This window comes from Silurus meridionalis, chromosome 12 (assembly GCF_014805685.1).
Source record: "Silurus meridionalis isolate SWU-2019-XX chromosome 12, ASM1480568v1, whole genome shotgun sequence".
NCBI lineage: Eukaryota > Metazoa > Chordata > Actinopteri > Siluriformes > Siluridae > Silurus > Silurus meridionalis.
In genome coordinates, this window is record NC_060895.1 from 20,482,621 (window position 1) to 20,509,720 (window position 27,100).

General features: G+C 37.6%; 1 protein-coding gene across 1 annotated transcript in view; it reads left to right on the plus strand.

Annotated features, from left to right (window-relative positions):
* The first annotated feature begins 899 nt into the window (after window positions 1–899).
* Window positions 900–27,100, plus strand: part of frya (furry homolog a (Drosophila)) — an 82,044-nt gene continuing 55,843 nt past the window's right edge. Inside the window, 9 exon segments of the mRNA XM_046863172.1 lie at window positions 900–1,052; window positions 10,730–10,920; window positions 17,539–17,592; window positions 21,879–22,018; window positions 22,444–22,534; window positions 23,141–23,220; window positions 23,321–23,401; window positions 24,754–24,922; window positions 26,598–26,690. Of these exon segments, the coding sequence (XP_046719128.1) occupies window positions 983–1,052; window positions 10,730–10,920; window positions 17,539–17,592; window positions 21,879–22,018; window positions 22,444–22,534; window positions 23,141–23,220; window positions 23,321–23,401; window positions 24,754–24,922; window positions 26,598–26,690 (969 nt within the window). The 5' untranslated portion in view covers window positions 900–982.

Consider the following 27,100-nt stretch of genomic DNA (forward strand, 5'->3'; position numbering starts at 1 on the left):
ACAGATACACGGATAAACGACTTAAGTTCATTAACGATTTACATTACTTCCTTACTGTTCACCACTGAGAAGGATAGAATTAATATACAGCGTGTTTTACAAATCAAAGGGGAAAAAAAACAACGTAATGTGTGTTAGTAAAGTGTTGGGAGACTCATGTCACCCAAAAATCTCATTTTTTGCCTGAGATCTGGTGACTATAGGCATCCCGGGAACAGACCACCCCATCAGGATAGAAATGTTTCCTCCTACAATAAAGGTGATTAGAAGAACTTTTTATTGATTTGCAGTGACTCCACCATCTAATACGTGCTAAATCATGCAGATAAAAATAAATCCCCCCGACAGCCAAATCAAGTCATCAGATTTTCCGTTTAAATGGTCAGTCTCATCTTTACCTGGTGGTGTGTCATCACTTTGTTTGCTTTGAATTGCCATCATTTCTGATGATGCTGTTACAACAGACTCATTATTTTGAAGAAAACTTATCGATTGAGCTGAAAATCTGAGCACCATTAATTAGTTCTTTTCCCTCTGGGCTTTGGATGAAAAGAGTTAGACCTAAACAGGCAGAATGCTTGATGTCGTGGGCAGTTCTGATAGTAAGAGCCCCTCTCTGAGATGTGAACAGAGGTTATAATTAGCCACGCTGGCTAAGAGGATTTCTCCTCCCTGTATTCTCGGTCTCCAAGCAGTGTCTGATCCACCAAGGGCATTTAAAACCAACCTGCCTCTGAGAGAGAGAGAGAGAGAGAGAGAGAGAAAGAGGGAGGGAAAGGAAGAAGGGGAGCGCTAGAGCAGAGAGCAAGTCCTGCAGCAGCATTGTTTTATCGCATCACTTTCAGGCGGCGAGAGCGGTACAGACACACCACCTGCCTGCTCACGGCCTGGCTGCAGCAGGCAGGGCGGCAATTACGTACATCTACACACAAAGCGGAGCGTAAAAACAGTCCCCACTTTTCACAGGACAGCCAGACACAGCATGGCCAGCCAGCAGGACTCGGGGTTCTTTGAAATTAGCATCAAGTCTCTGCTAAAGTCCTGGAACAGCTGTGAGTAACTTCACCACTCGGTGCAAAGGGATGTGTTGTTCATGTCATTGTTCTTCGATTCAGATCTGAGAGGTTTTGAAATATTATCTCTTGTTCCCTTTAGCAGCTGATATGATAAGGGACGGTTTGATTTATTGCTATGTCCTCTGAGCTTGCTCTCTTAAGCATGGGATGGAGATGCTTGCTCCTTTTTATAAGCACTTTTGAAATCTATTTGCATTTGTGACAGATGCTTTGCTGAAGAACTGTCTTGTTATCTGCTAGAAAAAAAAAACCCAAATCATCTAGCTTGTTCAGGTAATAAATATGAAACAACTAATCGATCCTGCAGTGCATCATGTTTTTCTATTTGCATTGATGTGCAAAACATAATCTGACTTTTGCATACAGTCGTGCAAGTTGTTTCTTGTTCATATTTTTAGTCAAATAACCTGCATTTATTCATAGCCTTTAATCTTAATGTTTATTGGACACATTTGTTGTGATTTCTGGACTTGCCAAGTATTGGTAGGCCTTCATATTTCTAGCATTCAGACATGGAGTTTTTTTATTTGTATTGCATTTATATTGCAACAATGGACATTGTCCTAAAGCAGCTTTACAGAGATAGACTGGTTATAAAAAGTAAATGTATGTTAGTGCCTTTTAGTTTCGCGCTTACAAGTTTAACCCTAATTAGCGTTGTGGAGTGATGAGGATGGACAGGATTAGAAATGAGTTTTTTAGAGGGACAGCGCATGTAGGACGTTTTAGAGACAAGGTGAGGGAGGTGGGATTGAGATGGTTTGGACATGTGCAGAGGAGGGACTTGGGGTATATCGGTAGGAGAATGCTGAGGATGGAGCCACCAGGAAGGAGGAAAAGAGGAAGACCAAGGAGGAGGTTTATGGATGTGGTAAAGGGGAAGACATGCAGGTAGTTGGTTTGAAAGAGGCAGATGTAGAGGACAGGGGGGTATGGAGACGGATGATCTGCTGTGGCGACCCCTAATGGGAGAAGCCAAAAGAAGAAGAAGAGAAGCGAGCCAGTAGCGACAATGACAAGGAAAAACTCCCTCATGTTTTATGAGGAAGAAACCTTGAGGAAACCCATCTTCATCTGGGTGGCACCTAATGTCCATTCATCATAGTTCTATCATTGTTGAGGTGTGCTGTTCACTGGTGGCACTTAAATGCAAAATTGTTCATGCAAATTGCATTCCTAAGCCATTATAGCAGATTGGGTATATAATTACAGTACAAATCCGTCCTTATAGTTCATGAGTTGATCAGAAACTTCATAGATTGTTCAGTCAAATAATATTTTTTTTAATTTTGAATAGATATTTATTATAGTATTTATTTAAAAAATGTTAATATATGCAAGTCAGAGTCAAATACAGGGAGTGCAGAATTATTAGGCAAATGAGTATTTTGACCACATCATCCTCGTTATGCATGTTGTCTTACTCCAAGCTGTATAGGCTGGAAAGCCTACTACCAATTAAGCATATTAGGTGATGTGCATCTCTGTAATGAGAAGGGGTGTGGTCTAATGACATCAACACCCTATATCAGGTGTGCATAATTATTAGGCAACTTCCTTTCCTTTGGCAGAATGGGTCAAAAGAAGGACTTGACAGGCTCAGAAAATTCAAAAATAGTGAGATATATTGCAGAGGGATGCAGCAGTCTTAAAATAGCCAAGCTTCTGAAGCGTGATCATCGAACAATCAAGCGTTTCATTCAAAATAGTCAACAGGGTCGCAAGAAGCGTGTGGAAAACCAAGGCGCAAAATAACTGCCCGTGAACTGAGAAAAGTCAAGCGTGCAGCTGCCAAGATGCCACTTGCCACCAGTTTGGCCATATTTCAGAGCTGCAACATCACTGAGTGCCCAAAAGCACAAGGTGTGCAATACTCAGAGACATGGCCAAGGTAAGAAAGGCAGAAAGTCGACCACCACTGAACAAGACACACAAGCTGAAACGTCAAGACTGGGCCAAGAAATATCTCAAGACTGATTTTTCTAAGGTTTTATGGACTGATGAAATGAGAGTGAGTCTTGATGGGCCAGATGGATGGGCCCGTGGCTGGATTGGTAAAGGGCAGAGAGCTCCAGTCCGACTCAGACGCCAGCAAGGTGGAGGTGGAGTACTGGTTTGGGCTGGTATCATCAAAGATGAGCTTGTGGGGCCTTTTCGGGTTGAGGATGGAGTCAAGCTGAACTCCCAGTCCTACTGCCAGTTTCTGGAAGACACCTTCTTCAAGCAGTGGTACAGGAAGAAGTCTGCATCCTTCAAGAAAAACATGATTTTCATGCAGGACAATGCTCCATCACACACGCCCAAGTACTCCACAGCGTGGCTGGCAAGAAAGGGTATAAAAGAAGAAAATCTAATGATATGGCCTCCTTGTTCACCTGATCTGAACCCCATTGAGAACCTGTGGTCCATCATCAAATGTGCGATTTACAAGGAGGGAAAACAGTACACCTCTCTGAACAGTGTCTGGGAGGCTGTGGTTGCTGCTGCACGCAATGTTGATGGTGAACAGATCAAAACACTGACAGAATCCATGGATGGCAGGCTTTTGAGTGTCCTTGCAAAGAAAGGTGGCTATATTGGTCACTGATTTGTTTTTGTTTGGTTTTGAATGTCAGAAATGTATATTTGTGAATGTTGAGATGTTATATTGGTTTCACTGGTAAAATAAATAATTGAAATGGGTATGAATTTGTTTTTGTTGTTGCCTAATAATTATGCACAGTAATAGTCACCTGCACACACAGATATCCCCTAAAATAGCTAAAACTAAAAACTACTTCCAAAAATATTCAGCTTTGATATTAATGAGTTTTTTGTGTTCATTGAGAACATGGTTGTTGTTCAAATTAAATCCTCAAATAAGATTAATCCTCAAAAATACAACTTGCCTAATAATTCTGCACTCCCTGTATATGCAAAATCAAAGTAAGTTCATGGGATGCATATTGATATTGCATGATAGACCAATTGGGAATTGTTTTTATGGGGTTTTATGTTGAAATAATAACATTGGTTAATAATAATGAATTAATTGTCAAATTATTAATTATAAAATGAAGTAAAATGTTAATATAGTACTGTATACATAAAATAGCTTTTTTGGGGTGGCGTCCCATTATCGCGGTTTTTCGTTTATCGCAAGCGTTTTTGGAACGTAACCACTGTCATAAACGGGGGATTACGGTACCACTATGTTTTTTTACATTATATTACACATTTTAGTGCACGTCTAACACAAATAAGGTGCTCACTGAAGTATCTTCAGTCTGGAAATTAACACACTAACCTGTGGTTTCATACATAATCCCATATTTCTTTTTGAAACACCGTTTGTCATTTATCCAGGTGCAGTTATCTGGAAGTTCTTCTTGCTAACTTCTATCTAGTTGGCACGAGATTTTTTCACTACTCATCGGAGCAGCTTGTTTAGTCTGAGGAAGTTGGCAGGTTTCCACACATTTGTATGCCTCAGGGTTAAGGATAGCCTCGTTAGCCTCCCTTTAGAGCATCGTTAAGGGCCACGTAGGAGGTGAGAGTGGGGAGGGAGGTGTCAGGAGTAGGAGGAGTTATGAGTATGTAAACACCCCAGAGACTTAGAGTAAGGGGAAAGTGTATAGAAGTGTAGGCGGTAAAAATCTGTGATTGCGTAAGTGGATGCATGGAAAACTGTATATGAGTAAACTTAAATAATTGTTATATATTTTGTGTATTTTATGTAAGAGATATTACAGAGAAGGCTGGTACAGGTCCTGCCCTCTAGATGTTTGGTTAATGAAGCAAGAGTCATGTTCATGCAAAACTTGCTGAGCTTTCTTTTTTTTACTGATGCTATCTGAAAATGACCTATAAAACGATCAGATTTGTTAATGTCCGGGTGTTATTTGTTTTTTTCCTCGACTCAGTGGAAAATCGAAAAGATCAGACTTTAAGATGTGGCTGTATTTTTCCACCTGTGATAAACAGAAGGAGAATTAATATTTATTTTTTCCAGTTTTCATCCTTGTCCGTTTCCTTGTGTAACATTAGAAAAAGTTTGCGATGACCTTGGAATGGTTATGAATGAGTTGTGTTCTGTAGATGTATCTGTTTAAATGATTTCAGATCAGGTCATAATTTTGGAGCAGATCATTCTAAAGGTTTTGCGAACATTATCCTCATCAGTAGATCTCTCCATTGTTTTTGCCCTCCTTTATAGGGGTATTATGTCTATAGGAAAAAATTCCAATGGACTCAAATACTGGATGTTCAGAGGTTAAGACATTGGTTCTAAAAGTCTAAATCTAAAATTCAGGAGTTCCTGGCACAGCCAACTGTATAAATGAGATGATTGTAAGTTGCTCTGGATAAGGGCGTCTCCCAAATGGCACAAATGTAAGAGTTTCCAGACTAACTTCATGAACAATAAGACAAATTTATAGCACTTCCTGGTTTCATTAATATAATAATATAACAAATATTACACAACCATTATTCATACTTGTAATATTATTTTGAGTTTTATATTAATTCCTTTCCATTCATTGAAAGAAGTAATATTTATGTCACCTTAATTCCTCCATATTGAAGCTTTAGTTCTATGCTGAGGCATTGACATGTCATATTTCTTCTGTCTGCAAGTCATTTGGTTTCTCTCAACAACAGCTCTTTAACACCACCTGATTTTGTTACCAAGTTCCTGGATTGTCAGGGACATTGTGAAAAAAGAAACTCTTGTATTCATGAGCTGTTTGTCAGTCTTGTTCTGTGAAGGACATATGGCTTTCACTGGCATATGGTGATTGTTCGGGTTTTATTCCATAGAGGTGTTGTCAGTCATTCATCATATCACATCACACATACACCCACACACACACACACACACACACACACACACACACACACACACACACACAAAACCCCACACACAAACGTGCTAGTGTAATGTTGCAGTAATTATGTACCAGTATACCTGGTCTTTGGTACCTTTTAGATGAATCCTTGACACAGAAGCTGAATGTACAGAAGCATGACTTTAATTAAAAAGATATATAATTTGGATCATAATTTGATTTAGAATAAAAGGTACCTTTAAACATTTTTAGATGTAAGAGCATTTTTTAGTGTAAGAAAAGTAAGAATACAACCATGTTGTCTGAGAATTTCGTCCTACGCATTACCAAACTACATTTTTTGACATTTCATGTACAATTTTATTGCACAATTTGGATTTTTGGTTTCTTTTTATCTGTCGGATTTGTCTGGTTGGTTGTTTACGACCATTTACACTAACAACTTACCTATAACCGTTCATGGAAAATACTCGAATATTAATGCATTTGTTTTTTTACTTGTCATTTTGCTCTTTATTTCTGAAATAGAGTACTTGTACTTTTACATAATTTCTTTTCCTTACATTTATTAGACCTTCAAGATTTTCCACAAATATCTTCTTCTTGAGTGTATAGTATATGCAATACATGGACAGAAGTATTGAGATGTCTGACTTTTACAGACATATGTAGTTCACAAGTCTTTGAATGAAAATAATGGCCTCCGTTGTTTTGCTCCATAGCTTGGTACGCACCTCAAAGCCACATAAATAGACTTGACCATTCTCATTCACGCCACTTTCAGAGTTGTTCACGATTTGAATCACATTATATCTGGCTAAGAGGCAGTTGTGACATCATTGGCAGGCGACGGGCACCCTGCTGACCTTTGTCAGGTTCTACAACCTCGAGCCACTCCTGGCTTCTCTGTCCTGCATGCAGGTTGTGCTCAGACAACACTAGGCAGGAACTGGTCAGTATGGCGTGACTGGACACTCGTTCCCAAAGCGTTATTGACGCAGCTCGAGTTCCTGAAAGGGAACGTCACTAGGTTGCATCTGTAACCCTAGTTCCCTGAGGGAACGAGAGCTGCGTCAACGAGCCATACTTCCTGCATCCCTGCAGCGCTTACCTTCTCCTTTTTCAGAAGCTGATGTCGCTCCCATTGCGCTCCCATTTTGTAGCTTTCTGGTTTGCGCGACGTCGCCTGCCAATGAGGCTACGACTGCCTATTGGCCAGATTTTAAACGTAATTCAGAGCGTGAACAACGTAAGGCGTTCCCAAAACGTTTTCGATGCAGCCTAAAAAGGAACCTCTGTAGTCTTGAGTCTGAACTCTCAACAGTGTGGGCTGTGAGGTTGCTTTACTGTAAATGTGTTGAGCCGATAAGCATCTGAAAATGGAGGGGGAATTTGAGTTCCCATTTACTCATAATTACCCAGAGTTTCCCCAAAGGACAGTTAATAGAGTTAGCTGTAAAATAACATCCTACACTATTTACAGTAGAGGACTTGGTTTGTAGGAAGCTGTTTTACATGTTAAAGCTGAATTAAAGTTTTGTGGATGCATATAAAACGTATGGATGTGTGTTTATATATGTTTTTACATTTTGGTGGGAATCAAATGCTTCTACAAGGATTTGAACATCTGGTTTTAACCTAGGAGGAACGTTTTGCTTTTATGAGCCAAAAGTTTTTTTTGTTTGTTAATTTTTTTTAAGGTTAGGGTTGGGCTAGGTTCAGGTTAATTAGCATTAATTAGCATTTAATAGTAAGTCTTTGTCTGTGTTGTCTGTGGAATCTTACCAAGGTTAATAGTTACACTGCACACTGACTTTCAAAAAATAATTAGTCTATTCTCATAAATATGAGCAGATAAAGACTTTTATAAAATCAGTTGACCTGTAGCAGTTTTAGCCATTTCTGTCCTAAAAATATACACTATATTGTCAAGTTTTGGTACTCTGGACTATATATATGGGGCCCTATTATACTACATATATATTTGGGATATATTAGGTGGATATATTAAGTGAACATTTTGTCCTGAAGTTAATGTGTTAGTGGCTTGAAAAAACGGGCAATTGTAAGGATTTTTTTGTGAGTTTGACAAGGGCCAAATTGTGATGACTAGACGACTGGGTCAGAGAAGCATCTCCAAAACTGCAGCACTTGTTCCTGGTTCCTGGTCTGCAGTGCTCAGTAGCTATCAAAAGTGGTCCAAAGAAGGCAAGGCTCATTGATGCACGTGGGAAGCGAAGGCTGGTCCCTGTGGTCTGATCCAACAGACGAGCTTCTGTAGCTCAAATTTCTAAAGAAGTACATTATGTTATTGTTTGATGGATCAGGACTGTCTTGGCAGCGGAAAGGGGACCAATACAATATTAGGCAGGTAGTCATAAAGTTATGCCTGATCAGTTTATGTTGCAATGTTCATTCCTGGTTTACTGATTAGTTTTGCCACTTTGGGAGATCTACTAGTTTTAAAGAAGCAGTGTGTCCATGGATGGGACTCAAAAGCTTGTTCATCTTTCGTCTCATTAAAACAGCCAGTAAACAAACATCTAACAGATGTTAATTGACACATAGATTTTAATGGGTGTTTGTTGTCTGTAACAGTGAAAGCAGCACCGTTTTCAGAGCCTCCACTGAGCAGTGAATCTGAATCAACCTCAAACTTCAGTCCTATATGCAAAGTCGCTCTGTAATATTGTATTTCATACTTATCATTTAGTGTTGAAAATACCGATGGCACATTAATGCTGAATTTTATGGCTTAAAGATGGGAAATAACATCAATTATGAGTACTGAAAATGTGTGTATTTTACTATTGATATACATGTGGCATTGTAAATAGGTAGATTTTTACATTTAGCTGTAGTTATTAGCGTTTTCTAAAAGAAAAAAAACTTAAAAATGTTGACTGTGGCCTGTCTAGAGCTAAAGCGCGCGTGTGTGTGTGTGTGTGTGTGTGTGTGTTATTGGGAGGTGTTTACACTGGTGGTGTGGGTGGGTTGATCTCTCATAGTATAGTGTGTACTCAGGGATAAATATAGCCGAACAGCTATGCCACTGCAGCGTGTCAGTACTCCACACATGCCCGGGCCCCCAGCTTAAAATTCCAACCTGACCTTCAGTCTCACAAGCCACAAACCAACCCCACTACTGTGCAGAGACCTCCGGCAACAAGTGCGCTCCAAAAACACACACTACTGGATTGCCTGGAGATCTTCAGTGGGCACAGCAAGAGAGATGAAGGCTGTGAGTGGGAACGCAGCAAACTGGAGACGCAGTAGGAACGGCTGATAACGACGTGTGATGTGCGTGAAAACTTGCAAGAATGGATACAGTGCAGCGGTGTCCCACTATGGATGGTACAGCCATGTGTTGGAGCAAAGCCAGCATGGTCAGCTTCATCAAGGCCTGGGTATGTGCAGAGAAAGTCAGAAAGAGAAAGAGCGAGATGTACTCTTTACTGTGGTAGTTCTTATGTATATTTACAGTATACTTTATATTACTGTATATATGATTTGTGGGTGAGATTCTGAGAGACAACCTGGGACACAGAGAAAGGGAGTCTGCTTTAAAGGTGTGTAAGTTTGGTGTCCGGCTCAGCGCTCTCCGTGTGCTCTAACTGGGTGAGTGTTTTGGCATATTTCCCTCCTGTAACACTTCTGCTGTACAGTAGCACCTGTGTGTGTAAGTAGGGGGAAAAATTAGATTTTCAGGGTCCACTGAAGTGAATTGCATTTTTTGTCCATGTCATATGTCATGATAATAAAAAATACACTAGAAAAATATACAGAATTTTTCATAGTTTAATGACTAGAAAACCTCACTATAGTTTTCTTTGAATTAACTGTAGTATTTTAAAAGAACTGCATTTATACCACTGTGATTAATAGATTAGTTGAAATGTGTTAGTTTTTTATATCTTTCTTCCACAAATTGATCTTTGAGGGAAAGTTCATTTCGAGTTTTTTTGGAGAAGTTTTTTGGTCAGTGCTGTTTGAAACATCTCTGTACCCTCATGTTTCCTGACACGTCTTCAGGACAGAGCGTTTTGTGGTTGATTAGTGACATGACTAAGTGTTCTTTTGTCTCTAAAAAAGAAAAAAGGAAGGCCGATGAAGGAATGACTGTTTAAAGCTGCAAACATAAGTGATAAGAGGAAGTAGCTTGTTTTTATTTGTACTACTACATTGAGTGTAATTGCAGATGGATAGAATGCATGAGATGTCATTCTTTAAAGATTTTGTTTATTCATGTAATTTTTTTTTCTTTACTTAGGTGTGGCTTGGGATTAAGCATTATATACTGGATTAACTTGATCTAAATGTATTAAAAATGCCAGACTTAATTAGTGCAATTTTTCACAGACATGTATACGTGTACGTTTAACTAGCCTTGGTGTTCATCATTGCAACAAGAATGAACATTTTAATTTCAAGAAAATGTGGTTGCAATTACTAGTGAATTCTCTCTTTGTCTTAATCTTGGGCTTTTTTTTCTCTTTTTTTTTTTTTTGCCTTACACGGTAATGATGTCACATTTTACTGGAGGAATGTGAACAGCAGCTGTGAGTCTGGGCGTTTTACTTCCGTTTGTCTGCACTGAGATAAGAGCGGCCCATGCACTCAGATATGTTTGCTATAGAGACAGAGAACATGGGAAATGACTTCACGTCTGACCCACTGGCTTGAGGACAAGTTTGTGTTTATGGTATTTTCTTGTTTCCCCCCACTGTGTAGCTTTTACAGTATGTACAGTACTCGGTCTGAACTTGATTTGGATTTCCAGCCAGATGTTTGTTAACAAGTGTATTTGTGTGTTATCTTCTGCAGCCTCTCCTGGATACAGCAAGCCCCCCGTTTCTCCTGTGTACCACTCTCATAGCGAGAGGAGCCCCAGGACCATGATGTCTATCAATGTGGACCCAGAGAGCCGCCCTGGCGAGTATGTTCTCAAGAGCCTTTTTGCCAACTTCGCCACGCTTTCTGAACGCAAGATCCGGCTTGTTATGGCTGAGCCGCTGGTGAGTAAACCTTGCTGTAGAGTGTGGAATTATAGCTAGTAGGAGATTGTCCTGGTGACCATCTGAATTTGCTTACAGATGGTCATGAGGTGCATTTTTCCATCCATGTCTGATTAGATGAAATGTGATTAAAGAAATTGAAAGCTTTGCCTACAACTGGTGTGACTCAGGCTCTTGTACAGCAGTTCACCAAGGATTTGTAGCAAACTCCAGAGGTTTGAGCATAGAATTTGATTTCTAATTGACACTACCAGACTTCTATCTGTCTTTGTATAGTCCAAATGCACACACGGTTGTTAAACCTTTTTTTTTCTTTCTCACTAAATTTTCACAAAAATGACATTTCCACCTTAGGCGTGCAACGATCCCAGCTTGCAAACAGAGGAACTCTTTTTTAAAAATATATTTCCATCATGCAAAATCACAATAATTGTACACTGTCAAACTGCATCAGCAGGTTTCATGACGGTTCCATTCCAGCAGTAGGACCTATCCCCTAAACTCTAATTGCCGCTCCTGGTTACACAATAACTTCCTGTTCATGTATTACTTCTTTTTTATGAACTAGATAATGGCAATCAAGTGAGTTTGAGTCTTTGGTGTTTCTGCTTGTTTAGATTGACAAAAGTATGTTTTGTAAAAATTTTAAAATAAAAAACTGACTGATGAACATGCCAAAAATATCCGTATGTTCGGTGCTTTTTTTTCTTTCAGCAGTTTGTTTGTTTTGGTAGTTTGGTATATTTGCTCTCAAGTTTCTAGTTCCCTGAGTTTCCAAGTCCATGCACACACTGCCCTATTAGCCTTCTCATTTAATATTCAAAAACATGGCTTGGTCACTTTTGCAAGCAATCTAGTAGTCAAATCAGTGGTAATGTCAGTGATAACTCCCAGGAGACTTTTTTATTTTCTTTCAATGCTACAAGACAATTTAGTGATTCAGCAAACTGCTAAGACCTTCCACCTTTTACTAGCATTAAAATATCCCTAGAAGCTAGAAACCCTAAACCTGTTCCAGTATAACACAACCCGTTTACACAAAGCCAGCTCCATGATGATAGGCTTCACATGGGTTGGAGTGGAAGATCTTAAGTGGCCTACTATAGAGCTATCAAACACCGACTGCACTGAAGGTCTCCTCACCTCACCTACATCAGTACCTGACTTTACTAACACCAATGTGTCTGAATGAATCTCACGGACCTAAATCTAGTGGAACATCTTCCCATAAGAATGGAGGTTATTATAACAGCGAATGGGGACTAAATGTGGAACGGGCTGTTCAAAAAGCACATACGAATCTTATGGTCAGGTGTCCACAAACCTTTGTCCATATAGTGGATATCGATTGAAAATGTGTGTATTTATTCATTTATTTATGAGTCATTATTATGAGTCTCTAGTGTCAGAGCATTGTATCGTCAGTGATGAAGCTGTACGTTTTAAGACATTCGAAAGTCTTGAGCATGCTGTTTTTGTCTTGTTCGTCTAAACAGAGAGAAAAGAGAAGCTGATGAGGGAACGACTATTTATTTTTAACATTGTGTTATAATAAAAGTCAGATGGTGAAATGGCAGATACTGATTTGTTCAGTCGACGTTGCACACCAATTAAATGTAATGATAAATATATCAAATGTGTTCAGCTTTGAAAAATTGTGTTGTATAAAAGAATAAAACACCTCAGGATGTATTTTTATTGGAAATTAAGGTAAAATATCTTAACAAATGACACCTTTGTGTCATTTTCCTATAATGAACCTCTAGTTTATTTGTTACATGATCTCACTGTATATCAGCCCCTATCTAAACTGTTATCTGGCACTGAACAGCAGGACAGGAAGTATGGTAAACCGACATATAATTGCATAACTTGGGGTCAGAAATTTGATCTGACCCACGTCTCGAGGACACGCTGGAGTGGGGTGAAATTTTCAGGCATTAGCTTACAGTTGTGTTTAAAAAATGGAATGAAATTTAATTTTCCCTACTAAAAAAGAGGGAAAGGAATCTATACTCGCCCTTACATCGATTTTGTTTCCTGTGAAATGAAGACAGGATATTGGTTCATGAAACTTAATCTAGTGCACTATTTAGCTCAAATTGACCCTCTTTTTCTAAAAGCCTTTTTGAAATGCTTTCGAGTACACCGTTCCTCAGTTATAAAAAATTAATACTCATACTGACTATCAGAGGGGATCCCAGCAGTCTTTAGTGATGAGTAAAGGTTTTGCATGAATTTAAGCAACAGATTTTTTAATTGATCTCTGTACTGAATGTGCAGGTTTCTCAGAGAGTAGATACAGCTACAAATATAGAGTGCATTGTTTGTAAGTTTAAAATAATCATCATGAATTGGAGTGAAAGAAGATCTTTGAGGTGCAAAATTGAATCCCTGTATAAATAATTAAGACTTTTAAAAAACTACTAGGAGCCCTTTTTAATATGGAAGCATTGTTGAAGGGATTTTTAATGGATATCTATTGGGAGTCCTAATTGTTCTCTAAGTATATACTTAGAAAATGGATTCCAAAAGAGTAGATGGTTTATCAAATACATTTTAAAGGGGTTTTGTTTGAAGGTTTCTGTTTTGGGAAAGGGAAACCTATTATGTTATATTATGTCAAAGTTGAAGAAACACAAGTGTATTGGACGTATTTGAATGCAGTAGCATTAAGTTCTCCCTTCAATTTAACTAGGAGACCCGAACCTGTTCAAGCATGACATTGCCCCAGTGTGCTTCATGGCGATATAGTTTACAAGTTTTGGAGTAGAAAATCTTCAGTAACCGCTATAGAACTCTGACCTCCACCTTAATGAACACCTTTGGTATGAATTGTAACAGTGAGTGAACCCCAGGTCTCCTCACCTCACTTACATTACCTTCTGACTTTACTAATACCCTTGTGGCTGAATGAACACAAATCTCCACAAGCAAATTCAGAATGTTTATATATTATACACACACACACACACACACACACACTATATGGACAAAAGTATCGGGACACCTGACCTTTCCTGCCATATGTGGTTCTTCTCCAAACTGTTACCACACAGCTGGAGGCACTCAATTGTAGCATTTAGCATTCACTTGAACTTGGCAACCCAAACTTATTCCAGCATGGCAATGCCCCTGTGCACAAAGCGAGCTCCATGAAGATCTGGTTTGCATGGTTTGGAGAGGAAGATCTTGAGTGGCCTGCTATAAAGCTCTGATTTCATCCCTACTGAACACCTTTGCGATAAACATTAACACTAGCAGTTAGTGCCTCCTCACCCACATCAGTACCTGACTTTACTAACAGCCTTGTGATTGATGAACATAAATGTTCACAAGCACACTCCAAAATCTATTGGAACATCTTCACAGAAGAGTGGAGAAAATTTCTACTCTAAAATATATTTAAGTTTAATGTCTATTGTATTGTCCCTTTAGAACACATAAAAAACTTGAGCATACGTTTGCCTGCCATGCGAAACTTAAAATATTTGTACAAACTTGTCACATTGCTATCATCATCTTAAGATCAAAGATCATGAGTCGAATCATCGTAACTCAGGGACCATCTGATACAAGAATAAGTGCTGACAGTTATAGGTGATGCACATTTTGTTCAACATGACTATCAAATGGCCAAAGATATGTTGATCAATACACCCATATGTGCTTGTTAAACCTCCAATTCCAAAACCATGCACAGCATTTGTTGTACATTAGCCTTCATTCATCTGGTAAGGCATTTTACTAGATCTTTTAATACGTCATTGTGGAGATTTGTACATTCAGTCACAGGAGTGTTAGTGAGGTCAGGCATTAATGTTGGGTGAGGAGGCTTGGTGGATAGCCAGGGTTCCAGTTTATCCTAGAGATGTTCAGTGGGGTTGAGGTCAGAGCTCTGTGCAGGAAGTGAAGGAAAATTCTAATGTTACAGTATATCAAAACATTCTATACCCTTATGCAATTCCATTTTCTGTGGCTTTAAATGAGCCTGTTTTATGAGCACATTCCTAATTTCTGAGTAACGTGTGTTGTGCTGCTTTTTAAAGAAATATGTACATTAAGATTGAAGTCCAAGAAGTCAAATCCTAATCCATAAGATACCAGGAGTTTGTAGGACATTTTCCTCTAGTAAATATTTGCTTATATTAGCTTTTAAGGTGGTGATATTTCCGAAAAACATTTATTTTTATTAAGAATACCTTTGGGATGAAGATTAAAAAAAAAGAAAAAGTGTGTCTGGAATGGGGCAACAGTAGGAAACCCAAAACAACATTTATCTCATTCCATCATTCCAGTAGATCAGATCACATGTCTTTACTTACGTGGTCACTGGCGTTAAAGAGGTATGGCGTAAAGACAAGCCAGGAATAAGGCCAAGGAATAAAAACAGATGTATGACAGGGTCAAGTTAAGGTGAACGGATATTAGAGAATGGTTCCAGATACGTCAACCACAGGCACTAGCACCTGCTACCCTGTGCTCAGGAAAACATTGAGAGATAAAGTGTGTAGAGCATGCTCACCAAGGTTTTTGTGTTCTTATTATGTAGTTTTTTTGTGATTGAGTATGATTTCATGGAACATAATAACCGTGTCAATATTTCTGAGAACCTTTGGCAATTAATATGGCAGTTAAAAATAGGTAGTTCATCTTTTATGATGGTGTTGGGATTTGAACATGTGACCTTCCAAACCAGAGTCCAATGCCTTAACCACTGAGATTCCACCTCCCCCATATACAGTATCTTACAGTTTGGTACCATCTGATGTTCATCGGTCAAGAAAAAAGTCCAGTGCAAATCATTTAAGGCAAAATTCTCATCAATCTTGGCTGTTAGCATTGATCTCATAGGCTAGTAAACATCTGTATGATGGTATATCTGGTTAGTATTTAATGTCTGTAAGTTTTGTCTTAAGGATTTAGAACTGTTTGGCATGTAAGTGCCATAGTAGCCATGTCCTATAGATTTTTTCTAATTGTATGCTAACACAGAGGTGCTAGTTTTCATGCTAGCACATTTTTGAGTTTTTATATCCTTGAGGTGCAGAGGCATTTTTAAGAAGATAGTATGATGTAGTATATATTTTATTTATTCATACCATTACAAGACCTGCAACATGCTGAGTAAATAGAGGTTGTGTAAGTTGTGTGTGGAGACTGAAAATGCAGTGAATGTCTGTACAGGTTACTGCGTCTTATAAAAACTGTTGATTTATTTCAAGATGAGACAAGCTGCTTCCTCCCAGTCGTTTTTACTAATACCGAGACGGTTGTTTGCATTTTAAATAAACTGAATACAAGCATGTCTCATGAGTAATCTAGTAACCGGATGTTGTTATTTTGTTATGAGTGGCATAAAAACTGATCAATGACTGCATTAAGCTTATTTAAAAAGGCATTCGGTTTTGAAAAAGAGCATTGCACTTTCAATAAACATATGCTTAATCAATTTTTGCTCCAGAACAGCTAAAATATTTATCCACCCCAAAACTAAAAGGCTTGGCTATTGAGCTGAATCAGCATAAACTGAATTGCCCTCAGTGCCCCGTCTGTCTGGCCCTATGGACTTACTGTATTTAGCACAGTTTTTTTCTCCTTTGCTCTCCTCCGCACTGTTTACTGTTAAAGCCGATGAAATGTTCGATTCGCCTGTTGGAAGGCCAACAGCATACCTTGGGATGTGTTATTTATGTCATTGAATAACTCATGTAAAAAGCATGGTTTGTCTGAATGGTAATATCAAAACCCAGACAGTGTGCCTTCAATACATTTTCTTGCATTTTATGTAAATCTTGTAGCTACAATCTTTGAGGAGTCATATATGGCCATATAAGGCAAAGTTGCTTCAGATAAGTATCTTAAAATATTAATGAAACTATGCTATCACTTTAAAAAAGCTTTTTTTTAATATATCTGCATAATGTATATACAGAAAAAATGTCACATTTTGCATAAATGTGTTAATACTGTACATTGCAAATCTCATGCTTTAAGCTTTTCCTTATCCATAACATTTGCTCAACTCTGCTGCATGAACATGTCCACTCCTGTAAAATATTTGGAGTATTCCAAATATAAAGTCACATATTCAACATGAACTTACAACATAAACATTTTGAAGGAAGGCAAAAACTTTTTTTTTTTCTTATTGACATTGTGATGACCTAACAGTTTCACTTTGAAAGTACAACCCTGTTATCCATATTATAGATTGAAAGTAAATGATGAATAAAAAGAAAAAACATAATAAATGATCAGAATATTCCAATAATGTTGGCAAGAATGCTAGTCAAAGTTTGTGTTATTGCAAGTTAAGAGCAGCCATTGTCGACCAGGGAAACTTATTGAATATATGAATATTTATTAAATATAAATATGTTAGAATGAAATAATAATATTGAGTCTATATTAAAGTATAAATTACACATTTTCATAGCTTGAATGTTTGAAAATGTTTTGTTTTTTTTGATAATAATGTTTAAGATGGATTGTTTTAAGAGTTACATGAGCAGGCCGAACACAAAAACATGCATAATAATGTGTGCAATAGAATACACACGTTTATGACTGTTCTTCATGTGTAATAAATGTCTTTTATGTTTTTTTTTTTTCCAGGAAAAGCCTTTAACTAAATCATTGCAGAGGGGTGAGGATCCACAGTTTGACCAAGTAAGTGTACTAAGCTGAACTGATCCCTAGACTTATCATTATATAGATTTAAAGATGAGATTCTACATACACAGACAAACAAATACACCCAAGTGTGATATCCGAGAAAGACCCAAATGTCAGCTCCTGCAGACGGGAACCTTTTAACCTGAGCTGCTCAGCCAAAGCAGGCTTTATACTGTATTTTATTGAAAGGCTAATGGATCGCTCTGACCCTCGACAGTGGAGATGTGGAGATTATTTATAAATAATTAACAAAATGCCAAGCATGGGATTAAGGTATAGTTCTGCATACTTGTTTAGTTTCTGTCTTTCACTTTGTTTAATCAATGTTTAAAGAAAACAGAAAAGGCAAAGAAAGTTATTCAATACTTGTCACATGTACATTATAGCACAGTGAAATGTTAGGAAGCTTGGGTCAGACATGATAAAGCACCCCCTGGAGCACTGAGGGTTAAGGGCCTTGTTTAATTGCCCAAGAGTGGCAGCTTGTCAATAGTGGGGCTTAAACCCCCAGCCTTCTCATCAGTAACCCAGAACCACTGAGCTACCGAGTTCTTCTAAGTATACGTTTTGATGAATAAATTCAAATAAATAAAAAGAAAAAGAAAAAAATGTATACATTCATAATTCTGATCTATAAGAAATGACTGGATAATGGATTTAATAATTTTTCTTTATTATTAGATGTATTCATGTTGAATAGAACCTGCTTTGTTGGCGCATAAAAAAAAAAAAAAAACATTCAAATGCAATTCGTTGTATTTTTAAGTTCAGGTATGTGTGTGTGTGTGTGTGTGTGTGTGTGTGTGTGTGTGTGTGTGTGCCTGTATGTGGGTGTGTGCGTGTGTGCATGTGCCTGTGGGTGTGCATGTAAGTGTGTGTGTGTGTGTGTGTGTGTGTGTGTGTGTGTGTCCCCCAGGTAGATAGCAGGCTCTTTCAGGGTTTAGAGGGTCGTGTACGTGCGCGTATGTGCGAATGAATGCTTGTGTGTGTGTGTGTGTGTGTGTGTGTGTGTGTGTGTGTGTGTGGTTCCTGGTCTTTCAGCTGACACACAGTGAGATTATTCTTTTTCACGATGAACGGTTCTGTGTTCTCCTTGAGCCCCGAATCTTACTTTCCTTTCTTATCCTTTCTTCTTTTTCTTTTCTCTCTCTCTACTTCTTCCATGTCCTCCTGTCCTAACTATATACTGTACGTACCTGCCCATTTCCCCCCATTTGATTTTCTTTTATTTCACTTTCTTTTCTTTTCTTTTCTTTTCTTTTCTTTTCTTTTCTTTTCTTTTCTTTTCTTCTCTTTTCTTCTCTTTTCTTACCCTTTACACTCTTTTTTTTTCTTTCTGTATGTTCTCTTCCTTTACCTGATGCGTTTCTTGGATGTTCTCATTCACTGGGTCTGTCCATTTCCTCAGATTGTCTTCAGCCCCTTCTATTTTTGTAATGATAATTAGACACTTTAAAACCCATATTTTGTAGTACAAAATCTTTGGAGAAGAATAAATGGACTTTATTAATTCCAATAATTAAGGAAGAAAATATTCTGTTAAATAATATGTTGCTTAAAATGTAAAATTTGTCACTGCAACATTTTTGCACCAGTGGCTGCTGAAAATGACATTAGAAGTTAGAAGAGTTAGGATCGAACATGTGACAAGCTTTTTTACATTGTTTATTTTGAGAGCCAATCAGGTATTTCAGTATGAAAATATGGGCCATTGCTACTCTTTTTCAGTTTATGATCACAGTATGATGTGGCTGCAAATAGAGTAGCTGTCTTGAGGCAATTGAATATTACTTTAAAACAATAGTCTCAATATGAACAGTAATAAAGTAAATGTATTTCGTTACTGTACTTAAGTAACTTTTTTGCATATCTGTACTTAACTGAAGAATTTCCACTTGGGGAGATTTTAACTTCACTACATTTCAAAGTCAAAGAGCTTACTTTTTACTCAACTCTATTTTGCAAAATCAGTCGTTCCTTTTGATTTTTTATTGGATAAAAACATAACAGGTCAAGTACGCAACAAGCCAGCAATCAGGTTCGAACGTGTTCTTTGTTTTGAACTTGTTCTGATTGCCGCTTGATGGTATCTACTTATCACGAACATACAGTTCAGCGTCAGTTCAACAGCAAGGGAAGGGAAAACTCGTTTTTTACTATCACTCCTGTACATTACGTAAGCCTAAATCTTCAAATTTTTCCTTTTTTTTTTGCTTATCTTAATTTTCCTCACAGTCTTCGCATTCTGGCTTCGCTCCGCCATCTAGCAGCGGCGTCTGGATAGCAAAAAACAAAGCAAAAAATCGACCGAGTGACCGCTCGTACCTCGGAAAACTCGTACATTAATGCACTCGTAGGTCTAGGTACCACGGTACTTTTGTACTTTATGTACTCAAGTAAAAGTATAAAGGGACACTTTTACTGGAGTAATATTTTACCTACTGTCTCTCTACATTTACTCAACTACATGGTTTTGAATACTTCATCCACCACCACCACTCGGGATAACTAGCATTAAGCAGTTAGCATGGAAAAAAAAACGTTCACCTTGTCCACCAAGGATTTTGCTTTTGGTCACACCTGGGACAGATCAAATAGTACAAAACTAGTTTGCTACACTGGTATGGAATGTAGACAAATAAAATTCACTATTATTAGTGTTTAACAAATGAGGTAATTTACTTCTTCATTCAAACAACAAACTAGCCTGCAATGGCTAAATCTCTACTAAACAACGAGCTTTCCTACCAGTAAAACTTCAAACCAAGATGACTGATGTCTGGAGTGGCGCGGCAGTTCCTGGGGCTCGCAAATAGACCTTGCAAAGGTTTTTGAGATGGGCTTGTCCCTTTCTCAAACCTCACCTGCTTGGTCCAGCACTTGCTCACAGGCTCGGAAGCACACCGTTCGGCCGTTTCTTCCCCCTGCGATGAGAGCATTAGCTCTGCCTCATTTTCTCCTCCGGGGTCAGAGCTCACTTCACCCGGAGTGTGGCTGCCTCAAAATCTTGGTTCTCTGGAGTTCCCCTCCAAGACATATGTAACGCTTCGGGTTGGTCCACCCTGCTGACCTTCGTGCGGTTCTATAACCTAGACCGTAGTGCCACTCCTGGCCCCTCAGTCCTCCTTTAGCTGTGTTTGACAGACACACACTTGGCAGGGACTGGTCAGACTGGCGTGATTGGACACTCGTTTCCAAAGCGTTTCGACGCAGCTTGAGTTCCTGAAAGTGAACGTCTCTAGGTTACGTATGTGACCCTAGTTCCCTCTGGCATCCCTGCAGCACTTCCCTCTCCCTTACAGAAGCTGCCGCTGCCTTCGATTGATATGCGGTTTATACTTCCTGGTCGTGACGTCACACCGCCGTTGACGGGCAGCGTCCAATTTTTGACTGATTACACACATTATTTCAGAGCGTGAACACTCGGGCGCATTCCCAAAGCGTTTCGAGGCAGCGTGTCGTCCCCTCAGGGAACTAGGGTTACATACGTAACCTAGAGACGTTCCATCTCGTCCCAGTCATAGTGAAAACTGCACGTATTGTTTTGTCTGAAGGGATTATAATTAAAACTGATTTTTTGATTGGGACTGAAAATACCTAGAGTGGCGGTACAGTACACCAGTTCAACCTCAGGCAATTTATTACGCAATATACAGTACAGTAAAGCGTAGAACTCTTTTGTCCACATCTCTAAGTTGCCTCCCCATCCCCAAAACCTTGCTGTTCCACACCTTGCTTCTCCTTTCACCCAGTGACTCATATACACTTGCCTTACTGTGGTTTCATGTCTCTTTCTTTTTTTTCTCCAGTTTTATTATATATTTTAACTGAAATATTATGACTGACTGGGATAAAAGTGCACATAAAGTGCAAATGGGACTACATATATGATACATGTAAAAATGTGTTTATTTTATTTTATTCAGTAAGTACTGTGAGATCTTTTACAGCTACTACTATTATTGTATGTGTTATTTCTTTTTCTTTATTGAGAATGTATGATTATTAGTTGCTTTACTATCGATCTGTTTATCTGTCTGTCTTTGTGCTCTCTAGCTAGCTAGTTGGGAAGGTGGTAGCTTAGTGGTTAAGGCATTGGACATTGGTTCAGACATGAGTTCATACCTAACTGACAATACTGGGCCCCCTAAGGAAGGCCCTTAATCCCATATCTGTTTCTTTTTTTTTCTTCAGGGCAATTGTGCATAACATAAACATTGCATTAAAATAACATAAATGTTACACTGCATATTTCACTGTATAAATTCAATGCCTTCCAGCTGATCAGTACTATGAGTTCTCTGGCAGAGTACTGCCTGCCCTCTATCCTTCGCACGCTGTTCGATTGGTACAGGAGGCAGAATGGTGTGGACGATGAATCCCACGAGTACCGGCCGCGTTCCAGCACAAAGTCCAAAAAGTAAGTAGCCTCTTTCTTGAGATTAATAATGGTAATAAGTGATAAATGAATGCTGATTGTTGTTGTTGAATTTAATTCAATTCAGTATACAATTTTGTATTTGGGTGTATGTGGGTGGGTGTATTTTCTCTGCCATAGGGTATATGACATGTCTACTAATAAATATCCCTGACCTAGCAGAAATAGACTATAATGGACCATTAAAATGTTCGCATTCAGGCCCGACTGGATAGATTGATTCAATGGTGCCAAAATAGCCCAGTGACATCATATGTCCAGCCCAGCACTCAAGAGTCTTGAAGAGCTGAGTTTCATCACTGCAGAATAATATTGAAATCTCTGACTGAGGATTTTTCATCTCTTTCTTTCTTTCTTTCTTTCTTTCTTTCTTTCTTTCTTTCTCTCTCTCTCTCTCTCTCTTTCAGTGATGAGCAGCAGAGAGATTATCTCCTGGAGAGGAGAGATCTGGCCATTGACTTCATCTTCTCTCTTGTTCTAATAGAAGTTCTCAAACAGGTACTTGATACAGTCTTATCTCAATCAAACCAACACGTGTTATGTCACGTCATAATCTAGCATATAGATATTTTTCAGAGAAAACCACAAGCTTTACATTTACATCAGACATTACCACAGAGTTAAGCACATGGAATGATATCTGAATAAAAGTGGTCTTAGTTTAGAAAATTGTTTAAAGATAATAAAACAATAGCTGATTTAAAGTCTAAATATAATTGAGTTTGAGATCGACGGATGGATAACCTATGGATCTGGATATTCTTTTCCTACAGCAATGACTACTAACCTACACCCTAAACATACACCTCAACTTCTACCCTACACCCTAAACCTACACATACTGCTACAACCTTACATTTCAAAATTCATAATAACCCAATCTAAATATTTCAGCCTTAAGATGACTGATAGAATTAAGACACTAAATTTTTGTTCCTAGAAAGTCTCTTGTTCTTGATGAGCAGATTTAGAAAACATTTAGAGTTTAAAATTCACCCACAACTGCTGCACTGTTCAGGTTCTATAACATAAATCAACGACAAAACATGTAATGAGTTAAAAATAAGATTTCTAATCATCATTTCTGTCTCCCTCAATGATTAGATGCCTCTCCACCCTGTCCTCGACACTTCGGTCCAGGAAGTCATTGACCTGGCTTTTAAGCACTTTAAATACAAGGAAGGGTAATTCAGTTCATCCTCCATCCACTACAAGCACTTCATACACTTCCTGTTTTACTCAGCTATAACATAAAAAATGTTGTTGTTATTTATTTTTTAATAGGTACAATGGTCCTAACATGGCCAATATGCACATTGTAGCAGATTTATATGCAGAAGTAATCGGGGTCTTGGCTCAGGCAAAGTGAGTAGATCACACATATACACACACAATAAAAGTGATATACACAATGTATGCATGTGTGCATGTGTATGTATGTATGTATGTATATATATATATATATATATATATATATATATATATATATATATATATATATATATACACACACATGCACATGCATACATTGTATGCATACATTGTATACACAGGTTTTGACTCTCCTTTTCATGGTTCTTTTTTCAAGGGGAATTGTACATGTACTGTAGTGTAAACTCAATAAAAATTGCAAATTACTTGTCATAAATGTTGACAGTTTTTATGACAAGTTTTTATGATAGTTTTTTTTTTACATTTTTATGTAATTTATTAGTACAAACTCTGTTTTTAAATGTTACTCCGAACTTTCGAGATATTCAGATATTTCACGAGTTACTCTTACAAACTCTTCGCGAGTTATTCCGGTTTCAAATGGAAAGCTGTATATATATATTTAATAAGTCAAAATTAAAAAGAAATGTAAAATAAAATATACTTATATACTTCACATTGTTTATATTTAAAATTATCAATCCAGTTGAAGTGTTTGCTTTTCTTCTCAAACCTTTTGATAAGGAGCTTGAAACAGAAAGTCTTTATAAAAAGTTCCAATTTTTAAATTTCCGAGGTAAAATTCACAAAGCTCCTGACTGCACTCTAAAGAAAACATTAGAATTGTATGTTAAAATTGACATTTGGACTTAAAATTTGATTGTAATCACTACAATCTGTAGTCTCAGTATCACATAATTCTGAAGATGGCTGATGCTAGTGCACATTTGATTGAGTAACCAACTAAGAACCAAAACTGTGAAGCAAGAATATAACAATTACCATGAATATAAAACAAGCAAAGGCACAAAAAGTACAATACGTTAAACAGACGGTGTTTTAACAACTACTTTGAAAAGTTTAATACACAAGAAACTAAGTAACTGTAATTAAATGTAATTGATTATTTACTAAATGTATTTCAATCCACCTCTGCTCTGCACAATATATTTAATTAGCTACAGGTTTGCACTGTTATGCAATGCGTTGTTTTCTTTTCTTGTTCATACACCATATTTCTAGTTGTTTGTTTTCTAGTCTTTCTTTTTGAGTCTTTGCAGTGTCAATGTTTATTTTTCACCCAAAATAAAATAATTATGTACAATGTATTCATTAGTCATTTTCAGAATCCTGCGAAAAATATTTTATCCTATTTGACTTGTAAAGTTCATAATGCTTGTTGGTTTATTTGTCACTAAATAATTTGTCACAAGTGAACTATAATTCAAGCTGAAAAACTACTAAAACTGTGTTGTTTTTAATTCTTTTGCTTTGCCCTGTCTCAGGTTTCCTGCTGTGAAGAAGAAGTTCCTGAGTGATCTGAAGGAGCTCCGTCAAAAGGAGCAGAACCCCTGTGTGATCCAGAGCACCATCAGTCTCATCATGGGTCTGAAGTTCTTCAGAGTGAAGATGTATCCTGTAGAGGACTTTGAGGCCTCTTTTCAATTCATGCAGGTATTGTGAAGTGATAAGAAAGTCGCAGAGTTTCCTGTAAGTTACGCAATGTATTTTCACAGCACAGTTCGTATGTAGTTTAACTGCAGTTATGAAATCAGTACCAGGCTAATTATAGCACAGTGACTTTGTTATATAAGAGTTAAACTGTAAGGATATGTAAGTTTGCTTCAGATGATTCTGTTTAGAAAATTACATTTTTAAGATTTCTTCTTTTGCATTGTTCAGGTCAATGTTCAGCTCAATTTGGCAAGTTATTAACCAGTTCGTTCAGTTGAAAAATACCTGTAGAAAGAAAAATCAGCACTGGTTTATTGCATCATGGGTGTCTAAATGATTGACACACTTCCTCAAACGTTTCATTATTGGGGAAGTGTGAGCTCTATTTTTGTGTTCATGAGCCTCATGGAAAAAAAACAAGATGTGAGATCAGTGCATTGAATTGGTTTGCGCAAAAAATAAGTATATCGAGTGTCTAACTGATCAAATAAATATTATAATGTAATAATAACATGAAACCTACTTAACATACCTGAAACAAACTTCACGTGATCTCTTATTCAAATAATTACAGAGTATTAAAACTAATCTCACACATACAGTACAATATAATCTCAAAAGTTTGTGGACACCTAACTAAGATCTTTTTTCAACATCCTATTTTCCACATTTAGTCTCCATTTGCTGTTATAATAACCTCCACTTTTCCGGAAATATGTTTCACTAGATTTTGAAATGTGCTTGTGGAGATTTGTGAGATTCATTCAGCCACAGGGTTGTTAGTAAAGTACTGATGTAGGTGAGGTGAGGAGGCCTGCAGTGTAGTCAGAGTTCCAGTTAATCCCAAATTTGCTCAGAGCTCTATAGATGGAGATTTTCCACTGCAACCAATGTAATGTATGTTCATGAAGCTGGTGCACAGGAGCATTTAAATGCTGGAAAAGGTTTGAGTTTTGTAATTCAAGTGATGGGGAAATGTAATATTACCACATCCTATACAATTGTGTGCCTCCGACTATGTGGGAACAGTTTGGGGGGAAAAATATACGGCTGGAAAAGTCAGAAGCCCCGAATATTTTGTTCATTCAGTATATTTATAGTTGAAGTACAGTGTCCTGTATGGAGTTATTGGTTATTTCATTTTTTAATTATATTAAAATAATATTTTTAAGAGTGGGATATAGTTAGCCAAAGACAAAAAGTACAGCAAAATTGAGGATAGTTTGTGTGTGTGTGTGTGTGTGTGTGTGTGTGAGTGAGTGAGTGAAGTGCAAACTTAACTGCTTATGCTATTGATATTCTGATGTGATTCCTATTTCTGACTCTGTAAATAGATAATAAAAGTATCTCAATACTTATTATGCGTTTGTACAAAAATATCCGAAAGCTACCTACATACAAACATTCATAAAGGATTATTCAAACAAGACTAGTAAAATGATTTTAATAGATTTGTGTCCTCTTCATCAATGTTCTTTTTTGTACTTCCTTCCAAAAGCATAAACAGTCTATGCATCTAATAATGGAATAATATATTTGTATTCCAGAAAGTAAAATCCATATAAATCATGCACAAAGGAGTCTCTTTACGTTCTTGTCGAGCTAATGGTGTGGGTGGAGTCATTAATATGGCTCAGAGCCGGCATCTGAAAGCTCACCATGTTCTCTGTTACAGGAGTGTGCACAGTATTTCCTGGAAGTGAAAGACAAGGATATCAAGCAGGCTCTGGCTGGTCTCTTTGTGGAGATTTTGGTGCCTGTTGCATCAGTGAGTGAAAAAGTATTGGCTCAGGATCTGAAAAAAAAACCCTGACAAACATGCATGTATACGGTCTAATTTGTACTTCTATAAGTCAACCAGGATAAGGGTGTCTTCTAAAAGGCTAAACAAATGTAAATCAAGTATACTCTTAGCAAATAAGTCAAATTTGGAACAATTATGGGTTTCGGCTTTTCCCTGAAAGTTAACAATTAAATTATTTCGGTATTTTAAACAGTACAAAACCTTTAAATGCACAAAAATCCCATTTTTCTTTTTATAAATTGTTTTTATTTCATTGATAATTGGCTTTTAATTCTTAATCCAAATAATGCCATCCTTTCAGTTCTAGCTCGATCAGATGTTTTACAGGAGGAAACAAACAAAATACTTGTAGTAAACAGGGGGTTAAGCATGTA